The 13,626-nt window shown below is 36.4% G+C and overlaps 1 protein-coding gene across 2 annotated transcripts in view; it reads left to right on the top strand.

The window, feature by feature from the left end:
• Positions 1-13,626, top strand: part of phf2 (PHD finger protein 2) — a 38,068-nt gene that overhangs the window by 9,530 nt on the left and 14,912 nt on the right. For both annotated transcript variants that reach the window (XM_065241189.2, XM_065241190.2), the window contains exons 2-14: positions 1,101-1,186; positions 2,808-2,922; positions 3,161-3,321; positions 4,243-4,384; positions 4,538-4,724; positions 5,177-5,339; positions 5,427-5,514; positions 8,325-8,431; positions 9,896-9,987; positions 10,195-10,284; positions 10,445-10,798; positions 12,658-12,777; positions 13,409-13,524. In XM_065241189.2, coding sequence (XP_065097261.1) covers positions 1,101-1,186; positions 2,808-2,922; positions 3,161-3,321; positions 4,243-4,384; positions 4,538-4,724; positions 5,177-5,339; positions 5,427-5,514; positions 8,325-8,431; positions 9,896-9,987; positions 10,195-10,284; positions 10,445-10,798; positions 12,658-12,777; positions 13,409-13,524 — 1,821 coding nt within the window. The remainder of the gene's footprint in view (positions 1-1,100; positions 1,187-2,807; positions 2,923-3,160; positions 3,322-4,242; positions 4,385-4,537; positions 4,725-5,176; positions 5,340-5,426; positions 5,515-8,324; positions 8,432-9,895; positions 9,988-10,194; positions 10,285-10,444; positions 10,799-12,657; positions 12,778-13,408; positions 13,525-13,626) is intronic.

Below are 13,626 nucleotides of genomic sequence, written 5' to 3'. Positions count from 1 at the left end.
CATTTTTGGGGGGGGCACAAGGAAAATCTGGGGGGGCAATGCCCCCCCCAGCCCCCCTGTAGACCCGGCCCTGCTCTTAAGCATGTTAGTTAAAGCATTAAACTGCGCGGATGTCTTTAATGCAGGACAAGGAAGACTTATGAAGGTAGGGCAGACTCGAGAGTGTGAAGTTACCATGTCTGTGAAATACAGTCTAAAGTCTCATAATTTAAATAATGAGATTTTAAAGATATCAAGGTTATATTTTCAAAAATTTTTATTTACATAATAGGAGGATTTTATGTAGAAAACAGTAAATCACGAAAAATGACTTTAGCTGGGTTTTTTACAAGCAGTGTCACAGATAAGCACAGGACCGCCAGCAGCTGTTTATCAGCGTGTACTGAATTAAGATAAAATAATCTTGGCTGTTGCACTCACAGCAATGCAAATGATAAATATGACTCCAATCGTTATATCAAATTTTAGCGTTTCACCTTTCCACTGGCAGGACTCTGTCCTTCAGGTAGCGGTTAACAAGTTTTGGGGTAAATTAATGCAGCAAAATACAGAGAAAACCGCAAGGAAACTCTGATGGATTTGTTTGTAAGACAATAACCTCAAGCGTAAAGACAAAGCTTTACGTGCAAATGACTTCAAGGGCAGAAGCATGCTATACTTGGAAAAGTACACAAGTAAACAGATGTCAATGCGTGCATGACAAACTGCAAAAACATTGTCTTCTTGTCCATAATTTTTGTGTCATTGAATTTGCGACAGTGACCTCAGTACTCAAGTTAATCGAGTTACCCCTTGTTTTTATTATATAGGATGATTTTATATAGTAAACAATAAATAACTAAAAATTACTTTAGCTGGATTACTTACAGGCAGGGTCACACATATATGTGCTTAAAGAAAGTCTTTATACGTGAATATACAAAATATTATTGTATGATTTTGAGGTCAGAACTCATGTGAAGAACAGAACAGTAACTTGACATTTACAAACAATAAAACTTTAAAGAGGTGAATGAATGTTTTGTTGGCACTGTTTGCAGATTGATTTACAGAACCACGATTACCATAAATAATCTGATTCTATGTTTATTTTGTTACAGCTGTGTGGGAGTGGATGAAGATGAAGCACCAGATATTGATATCTACCACTGTCCAAACTGTGAAAAGACTCACGGCAAATCCACCTGTGAGTATTTTTCCATGCTAATGTAAATGACTATGTTTACATGTACACGAATAATGCGATTATTTCCAATAATCAGAGTAAGGACTTCGCTGCAAGACTGGAGCTAACTCTTTACACCTGTTTACATGCAGTTTTTATTTTCTGAATATTTGCTAATGATTGTGCTTATTATTATAATATAACACATAGCCGAATGCAGAGCACAAATAATAAACTTGCATATACTCTCCACTGTTTTAATTTACTTGAAAATCTGACTTTTTTCACGTTTAAGTCCTATAACAAGCCAACAAAATCTGCCAATGGGGTAAGCAAATTTTTCTTGAATTTAGTGTTTAAAAAATGTTTAAGATTTTTTGCGTACCCCATTGGCAGATTTTTTGCTTGTTTTATGCACAAAATCACTTAAATTTGATATTTCTGGTCTAAAAACTAGACTTATTTTCTTGGGTCGTTTTGCTCATCAAGAAAAAGCATCTTAATTTAAGAATTTTTAGATTTTTGTACTGAAAACAAGACAAAAATACTAAGTACTATTTTTTCTTGAAAATCATTTTTTGCAGTGCAGTGCTTCTATCAACCTAGAAAATGTGAAAAAGATCAACCCAGTAACTTAGTTTTGGTAAACCATTCTCTGCAAGCATTTGAAAAAATAGTTAATTGAAATTTGGCTCCCCTTGTGATGTCAGAAGGGGATAATACCACCCCTTAATCTACACTATCCAACCACGACACTGCCATTTAGTGCAGAGATCAGCTCATTTGCCTTTAAAAGGACACACCCAAAACGGACATTTTTGCATGTTGTATGGTATTTTGAGCTAAAACTTCGCATGTATGTAATCTGGAGACAACAAAGATTTATTTTACATCCTAAAAAAGTCTTGTGACATGTCCCACACTTAAGGTGTGTGCGGTATAGATGCGATTCAAGTGTTTAAATGGCCGCATACTGCGTTTAAAAACTGTGTTCGCCACTTGTTTTAATACTATTATACGATTATGAGCTTAATTGCATTATTTTTATCAAAGTATTTTGTTTACACGAGGTAAAGTATAATCGCAACATTGCCAAAATCCCATTATAATCGTATTAAGAAGGTGCAAGTAAACGTGGTCAGTGACTCAGAACCAGCTTTGGATAATGGATTGTCCTGACGTTCATCCAAAACTCTGAGAGCATTTTTAAAATTCAAAATCCAATTTGTTAAAGCACACAAGATCTTTTTTGAATCATGCTGAAGCAACATGGATCATCAGGTTTAGCACAAACTTGTGGAGGCCATGCCAGGTTGAGTCACAGAGTTCTGGATGTACTGTTTGTAAGTTTTATTATAATATATTATATTATCACAGTCTTTATCCCATTAAAGACCATTTTTAAAAGGCCATATGCAACTCATGAGTGGTTTACTCTGAAATGACACAGATCAGCACAGTTTCAGTTACTAACCAAAGCATCATGTTGATCTGAAAGATCTTCAAGGTCTTCTGGACGTGCATATACATTGGAGAAGGTTTCAATGCATTATTTACTTTATGGTAACAAAGAATAAAGCGTATGGAGGCGATCATGCTTAAATTAAATTTGACTTGTTTCATTTGTTTCCAATTTTGTCAGTGAAAAAGAAAAAGAGCTGGTATAAACATGACACGGGGCAAAGTGGAGATGTCAAACCGGTTCAGAACGGCAGTCAGGTGTTCATAAAAGAGCTACGCAGCAGGACGTTCCCCAGGTAGGGTGTACATATACTATACAGTGTGAGGATCATGTCAACCCACTATCCAAAATTTAAAGAGTCAGTCAAGTATTTCAGTTCATTGCATGACCAGTAGATGGAGCCATCTGATCATGTTTCTTAATGTATTACACGTTTCCAAAAACATCTGAAAGAGATTCCAGCATGATGTCTTTTATGTGGGTAACTATCTGTTTGACTTTGTGACATGCTGACGGTGTGTTTTCCACTGCAGTTCAGAAGATGTAGTGGTGAAGCTGTCAGGAAGTCAGTTAACATTGGATTACCTTGAAGAGAATGGATTCAATGAGCCAATTCTGATCCAGAAGAAAGAAGGTCTGGGAATGGCCATGCCTGCACCCACATTTTACATCAGCGATGTGGAAAACTATGTTGGTAAGAGTTTATTAGGTGATACATTACAAACTAATCGTGTTAATGTAGATATTTAGAGGTTTCTCGAAAGCTTGTGCACAGTGCAAGAATTTTCATAAAAAATGTTTCATTCAAGTGCTTAAAGGGACACTCCACTTTTTTTAAAAATATGCTCATTTTCCAGCTCCCCTAGAGTTAAACATTTTATTTTTTACAGTTTTGGAATCCATTCAGCTGATCTCCGGGTCTGGCTGTACCTCTTTTAGCATAGCTTAGCATAATCCATTGAATCTGATTAGTCCATTAGCATCGCGCAAAAATAACCAAAAAGTTTCAATATTTTTCCTATTTAAAACTTGACTCTTTTGTAGTTACATCGTGCACTAAGGCCAACATAAAATTAAAAGTTTTCCAGGTAGATATGGCTTGGAACTATACTCTCATTCTGGCGTTATAATCAAGGACTTTTTTACCGTAACATGGCTGCTGGAGGCGCAATGATATTACGCACTGCCCGAAAATAGTCCCCTTGGTAACTATTAATAGCAGGGAACTATTTTTGGCAACGTTTAACTCTAGAGGGGCTGGAAAATTAGCATATTTTCAAAAAAAGTGGATTTTTCTTTAATATTCCCATCATCTAATTATTTTCATAGAGTTGATGTTCTTGTAAATGAAACTGTCACAAGAGGGCGCCAAGAGCAAATTAAATATCCCTTTTAATTGGTGTCGTACTAAATCAGTTCAGTCAAACATATACCAATAAATCAAATAATCAAATAAAAATGAATAACAAGCAATCAAATAAAACGTATTATGATTTATCATAATAATCAGCAATGCCTGAACCTTGCATTGTACGTACATGTATGTCCCAGTCGTACATGAACAGTATGTTTGTATTTGTTGTATATGTCTAAAGTCTTTGCTTTTGGTTTAAAGGGCCTGATGTTCTTGTGGATGTTGTCGATGTAACCAAACAGACAGACAGCAAGATGAAGTTAAAAGAGTTCGTCGATTACTACTATAGCACAAACAGAAAGAAAGTATTAAATGTGATCAACCTGGAGTTTTCAGATACAAGGTAAGCAATCGCAAAGTTGCTTATTACTTATACAGTATTTTTTAGTACAAATGCTATTGAAGTTTCACAATCCTTAGTACTAATTTTGAGACCGTAAGTATTTTTGCATACCATCAGAAATAAAATAAATGTATAAATGCTTTTTTACTCTAGAATGGCCAATATTGTGGAGAGTCCGCAGATAGTTCGAAAATTGTCCTGGGTCGATAACTACTGGCCAGATGATGCATTGTTGGGAAAGCCCCAAGTGTCCAAATACTGTCTCATCTGTGTGAAAGACAGCTACACAGACTTCCATATCGAGTGTGGCGGTGCCTCTGTATGGTATCATGTACTTAAGGTAAAACCTCAAAGATTGTGCATTTATAATAGGGATGCGCCGATACCACTTTTTTGGAATACGAGTACGAGTACTTGCATTTCAGTACTTGCCGATACCGATACCGAGTACTTAATAAAAAAACATGATTTAAATTTACAGGTAACAGCTTTAGTCATATAATTTAACAAAAAAACAAGGGACTAGTTTTCCAGTTTGTTGTAAACTCTGCCTCTTTGGACAACACAAGAGGCATTAACCCCTTACACGCCGCTCAAACATAGACATTTCTCAAACCGTGGTATCGATCCCTGGTATCGGGGGACTTTTAACGAGTACGAGTACTTTAGAAAATGTGGTATCGAGGCCGATACCCGATACCAGTATCGGTATCGCTGCATCTCTAATTTATAATACTTCATTACAAAATGCATTAACTTTTTTATTAAATAAATGTTTTCTGTGTTGTACAGGGAGAGAAAATCTTCTTTCTAATCAAGCCCACCTCTGCCAACCTGTCTCTATATGAGCGCTGGAGATCCTCCTCTAATCACACCGAGATGTTCTTCGCCGACCAGGTGGACAAGTGTTACAAATGCACATTGAAACAAGGGCAAACTCTCTTCATTCCATCAGGTGATCACACTAGTCAATAAAGAGGTGTTAAGCATGCTAAAGTATGCATGGGGTTGTTATTTTATTAATTACATTTTCTTATGGCAGGATGGATTAATGCAATACTGACTCCTGTAGACTGCTTAGCCTTCTCCGGACACTTTATCCACAGTCTAAGCGTAGAGATGCAAATGAGGTCAGTGATCTGTTTCTTTGTCCTCAAAGAAGAGTTCAAATGCTCGTTTTTATAGACGGTTTCACTTCAGTTAGGAAGCTGCCTGCTTTAGAGATCACCAGGTCTTAGAACAGAACCATAGTGCACTATGTAGACAGATAAATATGTGTAAATATATAAAGAGTTTGGTTCCAAAATGAAATAAATCCATTTTGACTAATTTCGGTAAAAAGGTGTTTTCTATATCAAGAAAGTGACAGGATGAAAAACACTATTTTCTGTTACAAACTTTCTCATAGAATCTTAAGGTTATACAAACATAAAAGAATTCAAATCCATAATTTGATTTTCAAAGATTTATTATAAAAATAGAATTTTTTTTTTCTCCGCAAAATGCAATAAATCTATTGAATCAAATGTGCATTCATCTTTGCCATGTTATATTCATTTAGTTGACTAGTGATATACACTGATAAAAAAATAAACATTAATGGCATTAATCAAAACACTTACTTTGTCATATAAGAAACTGTCATTGCTGCTGTTATACTTGGGACATTGTGCTGAACTTTTTGACAGCGATCACCTGTAAAATGTTTTGGTCCTGATCGATTTTTGTTGACTTCGAGTAAAATAATGGAAAGTTTTTCATAAGATCACCTGGGGTCAATGTGTTATCATGACAGAAGCTTGATGCCATCAAAAGTATTATTTTGTTTTTGTTTGTTTGTTGATCACGAAGTACAAAGTAGATGAGGATGTAGACTCCATGTGTATTTAAAGGGGACAGAGCATGAAAAAAACATTATTACCTTGTTTTTGTTGAATAATGGTAGTCTACCTGCATTCACAAACATACAAAAAGTCCTAGACATGCTAAACATCTCAGTCTCGGAAATTCCTCCTTTTAGAAATGTCAGCCAGAAAACGGCCCAATCTGAAAAACTGATGCTTATGACATCACAGGCATCTCCCTGCCCCTCCACTTTAAAATAATTGGCTACATTTTTTGAGTGGCAGCAAAGTCAGCCAATCAGTAATGAGATTGCAAGTTAAGCCAGTAGGGGGAGCCAAATAGGTGCAAAACCGCTTGTTTAAAATCCCCCATCCTAATAGAGCTATCTGAGAGAGGTTTTTAGGAAGCTTCTAAGGCATTACAGACCCCCCCCCCAAAAAAAATTGTCTACATGTCACATCACAGAACAAGGATAAATACCCCGTTCGATCATTCTATGTCACCTTTATCGTGCCGGCATTTTTGTTTACAGTGCGTGGAATAGTGCGCTATGATTGGTTGAGCGGGTTTATTGCATTCTGCAGAGGAGGAGGACTGGCATTTATTGCGTTTTGGGAAAAAGGGACAAAAGATGACAGAATAACACGGCAGATATTGGATTTTATGTAAAATTAAGAAATTACTTTTTAATACTGACCAGATACAATACTGATTTTGGAGGTAACTATTTTTATTTATAAAACGGGCAGTTCTGATTCTTCATTCTGATTGGTTGAAACGCGTTCTAAGCCGTGATAAAATACACCGGTAACCTCACGGTTCAGACCACATTACATAAGTATCACTGCGCCACTGTTACTGTGTATTGATTTATGAAAATAAACACCACAGTCTTAAATCATATTTTTAATTTGTCTACAATTGCACTATTAATGGCGATATCCAGATAAATGTCAATAAATATTGTTGAGTCATCTCGTCGATAAAGAGAAAACGTTGTCTGAGGAGTTTATAAGTCAAGTTCATACGTCCGCTATTATCCACTGGGTGGCGATCTTACCCAACTTAAACACTGACGCATTCACTCAACACTGAAAACGTGTAAGTTTTGATGGCTCAATCTGATCTCTTACATAAGTTATTCACAAATATGGAATTATCTCCGCTTTTAGCTAATAAAAAATGAGAGGTGATAATGAAGGTAGGATGAATGAAACGTTTTTTTGTTTGTTTTTGTTTGAAAGCGGATGGTCTGTTCTTTCATTTGATATTTTATGTTTATTTAAAGAAGATAATTTTTCTGCAAGGCATTAATCTAAAACTGGGTGGCAACTTAAAAAAAAAAAACGCTGACGGGAAAGAGTTCAGCATGCTTCCAAGCATATTTGATCATCACTTCAACAGTTGCACAATATAAATGTTAATGTATAAATTAGATAAATGGTGATTTATAAAATAAACACCACAGTCTTAAATCATATTTTCATTGTGTCTTTGCTGCATCTGTTGGTTGGGAACTGCACTCTGTTTCAGTCACACTTGATTCTGAGGAACTACTTTGTTTGGCGGAAGAGTAATATTTGTACTAATATAATTACAACTTATTCGTGTTTTATTTTATAAAATCCCATGCATGGGATTTTATAAAATAAAATCCCACGCTTCGCGTCGTGCCTAACAACGCCCCTTAGCTGTTATAAAATGCACTGGTAACCCACTGCTTCTTGGGGTTTATTGCTTTATTTTAAATGGCGTTCACGTTTTGGAACCAAACTCTTCATATTATTAGTAGCATAATGGTAGGGTGATGGGCTAATAACTATTATATGGGTTTAAAAGAAACAACTAATTTTTTTGGTTGTCGCTTCATGCTACTTGAAATGCAATTTAATGCATTTTGAAATACAATGACGACCAGGTGGTGATCATGCAAATGAAGCATTCAAGCATCAAACCTTCCCGGTTCTTTCTTGGCACCTCTGTAGCAACAAAAAGAAAGAATGAAAGTCGTCAGCATGCGCTTTTGCCTTCTGTGATGTCATGACTTTCTCTCAAGGCATTTTCAATAATCCTGCAATTTCGTCTCTTCAATCAGAGCATATGAAGTGGAAAAAAGACTCAAGGTTGCCAGTCTCACTCCATTTTCAAACTTTGAAACGGCATGTTGGTATGTGGGAAAGTTTTACCTGGAGCGGTTTAAAGGTAAGCAATAAACAATCCCTCAAAACTCATCTGTCTTATGAATTTGGCCGATTTGTAGTTCTGAGTATATCTCACTGTTATTATAATTTTTTAAACAGTCTCAAGTCATAATTTGCTCATGTTGTGTTATTTTAATATAACAATTATGTGACCCTGTCTGTAAAATCTAATTGTGAAATTACGAGCATCAAAGTTTGATTTCAGTCATTGATTTCAATCTTTGACATGACCTTACTCAGGCAATTTAGCTGGGTTTTCACAGACTGGTTCACATATCATCAAAAGGCTAAATATATTGAGATATATTTTTCTACATCGACCCCCAGTCCTCCCTCTTAGGAGTACTACAAATCACTTGCAAAAAAAAATCAAATTCATCACAACCATTTACATTACTGATAACGTAAATCGTTTGCAGCAAAGCTCCCATCAAGTGACTTCCCTGTTGTTAGAAAATTGGCTTCAAAGGTTTTCCTTTCAAAAATTACGGCTCCGTCCTGTGCAGCATACGATTTATCCATGACAGTGAACTTTGGGACAGGAAATCAAGCCATTTAATGTTGAAGCACTTGTAAGGAGAACTGTGCGTGATCTCGGAGAAGGCCTGCTGAGCAGATGAGGAGGGTCTGGAGAGCCGAAGTATTATTGCAGTCATTAAATCGGTGTATCTCAGGGTTCACAGATGATTAGCTTCAAAAGACAGAATCACTTGCTCCATTACAAACTAGCGTTTAAAGTCCCCTCATCTGGCCTTGGACTCACATGTTTATATTTCCACAATTTTACCCCCGTCACGTTACTTAATTTTGCCAGATCGCACATTGAAGGGGCGGATTCGAGAGTCGCGGTTGCTCTCGGAGCTAACTGATGTTAAGATGGGATGGGAGTCAGATTTCAAGGTCATCATTTTGGGGTTCGACGCTCGTGTGCGACTCCAGGTAGAGGAAAAACCTTGGCCCCTTGCCCGGCTGTTTTGCGCTCTTCTCATTTGGCTGTTTTAGCTTTCACTTTGTGTTCATGTTATTAATTTAAATGCAGTGAGGAATATATTTCCTTTAGTGGCTATGTATCCAGTCCAATGTAATCAATGTTGATGCTGGCCTTCCATAAAGGCACATGGCTGTTTTTAGGCCCCTCTGGATTGAGGTAATCAGTTTGATATATGAATGGCCTTTGTTATTGAACAGTAATGGGTCCATTCGAAAACCTAGTCCATTTTTATTCCTGGTGTTACGTTTCTCTCTACCTTTCAGCGCTTTTTCATGCTCTGAGCATTCCTGACAGGGAAACCGTTGTTTGAGATATTGCTGCTAACGATTTAAAGAGAAGTTGGTTATGTGGATGACCTTTGTCCAGTTTGCCTATTTAGAAAATGGCCATTTCTAGAGAGCATCTTGTATTACTAACACTTCAGATTTGGATTCAGATGGAAGCATCAAACTCATTATGCTAAACCTTTTGCAGGTTTACATAAGGCAAATAAGCAGCCGCCTCCCTATTTGGTACATGGTGCCAAAATCGTCAATGGAGCGTTCAGATCATGGACAAAAAAACAGGTAAAACTTTTTTTTGCGAATAATCATTGCCAGAACTGTGGTTGTTTAGAAACGATAACAAGACTTGAGCTTTTGTTGTGTTTTATTTAGCGTGTTTATCTAATTGTTTTGACGTTTCGTACTTTGGTGTTCTTTTACTGATTTAAATCACGTAAACAATGGCGATTGTATGCCGATTTGACCGCGACTTGCACTTTTTTGTTAAAGGCTCTTTTAGAACACGAGGACGAGCTTCCAGAAAACATGAAACCAGCCCAGCTCATTAAAGACCTTGCCAAAGAGATTCGGATTTCAGAGGTGAGACCGCTACACAAATGCTCAAGGATTTCATAGAAAAGTTTCCTATTTGTTGTTTTACAGGATCATACAAGATGTTGTATGTTATTGTGTATACTTGTAAAATAAGGAAATTTCCCAAGCATATAAGTGATAACCCAGCCCAATGTCTTTGACTCAGAATGCAACAAAAGCCATAAAGAGTGAACCCAGCAATTCAAAGCCCCCTGCAGAGGAACCTCCATCTGCTCCATCTGAACCAGAAGAACCCATGTCCCCCGCCCGAAGCTCCACTCCACCGAGAGATAAGCCAGCCAGGAAGAAAGCCACGAAGCCACCGAAACCACCTAAACCGCCCAAAATGCCCAAGGCACCCAAACCGCCGAAGGTGCCCAAAATAAAAGAAGACGGCAAGAAGAAGTGCAAGAAAGCGAAAGATGGTATTTTACCAGAGAAAAAGCCTTCGAGTCTGGCAGCTCTTGAGTCTCATGCAAAGGACATCCTTAACAAGATGGACCAGCCCAAAAAACTAAAGGTCAGTAGAATTACACAAGTTTCTTACCATGATGATGAGGTTTTGTGAGGTTTAAGTAAAATGACATATTATACCAAATCATCATTTTATATATGGGTAGCTCCTTTATTTTATGCATAAACATTGGGCCCAAAAAGTCTTTGGACAACCAAGTTACAATTAAATGTATGAATGTCTTTGTTTTAGATAACAACGTTGCATTTTCTAAAGAAACACAAGCACACTTGAATCTAAATATTTCATCAAAAGACGTTTGTTTGGTTTTAACTGCAAGAAAGTATTAGGTGCATATGAAGAGTTAAAAAAAATGAGTTACCACCAAAATCAGTATTGTCTCTGGTCAGTATTAAAAAGTAAATCCTTAATTTTATGCAAAAAACGATATCCACCGCGTTATTCTGTCATTTTTTTCTTCCTTTTTCCAAAAACGCCATAAACGCCAGTTCTCCTTCTCTGCAGAATGCAATAAATCTGCTCAACCAATCACAGTGCACAATTCCACGCATTGTAAACAATAATACACAGTTTTCCTCATCTACTTTGTACTTTGTACAACAAAAAAAAGTACTTTCAACAAACAAACAAAAACAAAATAATACTTTTGATGGCATGGATAAAACCGTGGTGGTTTTCTGTGGCGGGGAAGAAACGTAAGCCGCTCAGGCGAAGGAAAAAAAAGCTGGTTGTTGCTTTTCTCACGACAGCATCAAGCTTCTGTCATGCTAACACATTGACCTCATGGGGATCTTATGAAAAACTTGACATTATTTTACTTAGTCAACAAAAATTGAGCAGGACCAAAACATTTTACAGCTGATCGCTGTCAAAAAAGTTCAGCGATGACAGCAGCAAAGACAGTGTTCTTAATGAATATATATAACATGGCAAAGATGAATGCATTTTTATTTTGTTTATAATAAATTTATAGCATTTTGAAGAAAACAAAATTTTCATTTTATTGCATTTTGTGGAAAAAATAATCAGTGTTTATAATAAAGCTTTGAAAATCAAATATTGGATTTGAATTTGTTATGTTATTATAACCTAAAGATGCTATTTGAAAGTTTGTAACAGAAAATAGTGGTTTTCATCTTGTCACTTTCTTGGTATAGAAAACATGTTTTTACCCAAATTAGTCAAAATGGATTTAATGCGTTTTGGAACCAAACTCTTCATACAGTTAGTTACACTATATACAGACAAATATAGTTGGAAGATGGTCTCATATTTTATTGTAAAAATGACATTATGGAATTTAGATGCTTTTAAATGTCCAACACTTGGTCCTATGCTCTTCCTTTAAAAAGGTCCTAATATGTACCTTTTACGTACAGATATGTATACATTTGGTACCAAAATGTACTTTTGACGTACTAACATATGCACTCTTTGGTATAGGGATGCTTAACAATTAATCGCGATTAATCGTTAGCAGAATAAAAGTTTTTGTTTACATCATATATGTGTGTGAAATGTGTATAATAACTTTGTATAAATAAATGTACACACATGCATGTCTATGTTTTAGAAATGTTTACATGTGTATATACATTTGTATATTTATGTATAATTTATATTATATATAAATATAAATACTTAATATATAAAAAAAATTCTTAAAATTATACATGAATGTGTTCATATTTATATATATACATATTTATTATACACAGTTTACAAACATATGTGATGTAAACAAAAACTTTTATTCTGCTAACGATTAATCGCGATTAATTGTTTAGCATCCCTACTTGGTACCAATATGTACCTCTGAGGTACTCTTTAGGTGCAAAGGTATACAGGTAGGAACCAGGTCTTCTATTGGACTAATTGGACATTTTTATTTTGTTTACTCACAGATGGCTAAGACTGGCTTTAGTGTCATGGAGAAGGAGACAAGTAAACCCAATGACGTTCAGAAGTTTGAGATGAATCGAGAACACAATAAGAACAAGACCGAGGCGAAATGGAAATATAAGGTACGTCTGTTTGTTTAAAACAGAAAGAACAGTTGTGGATGTTTATGTTAAAAAGTGTCACAAAGGTCAGAAGACATTTACACATTTCCATTTAAAGTAAATCATTAGAAATATCTCTACCGATCAATCGCTCTTATCTGCGCCCATCAAAGCAGCACGCAGAAGCCTTTTCTCATGCTCAGTGTTTACTTAATGCTATAATGCTATGTCATATTCCCAGCATGCCAGCTAAGCATTTACATATGCCTTTACTTGAATGAGCATGTTGTGTCATTGTTGGACAATGCAGGATGGCTTTTGTAGGAAAAGCTTAATTCGGCCGAACGGAAGGCATTAGAGGTCTTTCGTTTAAGGGGGAGAATTCAATGCCAGACAGACCAGGAATGTTTGTATCCGCTCCAAGTCCCCTGATCCAAGCGCTCCTCTGCAGCTCTCCAAACACTTGCAGATGGAGAGGAACCTCTGTTTGATATTCTTCAAGGTCATCAGCTGCAATGACTTCAGTCTTTGACGTCTGATCGCCGCAGACGTGGTCGACAGACAGCGGCAAACACCAAAGACATGTCAAGTGTTTGAGAGACAAAGAGTTTCAACGCACCGAATTTGATTTGTTTTCGTTTCCGTCTTGCAGAACAGCAAACCTGATTCGTTGTTGAAAATGGAGGAAGAGCACAAATTTGACAAGACGTTACTCGGACACAAAGACAACAAATTTGGGTTTTCAATGTCGAATAAGAAGTTCCTGGGGTAAGTATGTTTTGTAGATATTATGAATTCAAACATAAGTTTAAACTGTTCTGTCTCCGCATATACCAGATTGTCTGTTTTAAAGTGTTGTTTCTTCCGTCA

The sequence above is a fragment of the Paramisgurnus dabryanus genome, chromosome 14 (assembly GCF_030506205.2).
Source record: "Paramisgurnus dabryanus chromosome 14, PD_genome_1.1, whole genome shotgun sequence".
Taxonomy (NCBI): Eukaryota; Metazoa; Chordata; class Actinopteri; order Cypriniformes; family Cobitidae; genus Paramisgurnus; species Paramisgurnus dabryanus.
The sequence above is the reverse complement of the archived record's forward strand: the minus strand, read 5'-3'. Positions and strand labels throughout refer to the sequence as shown.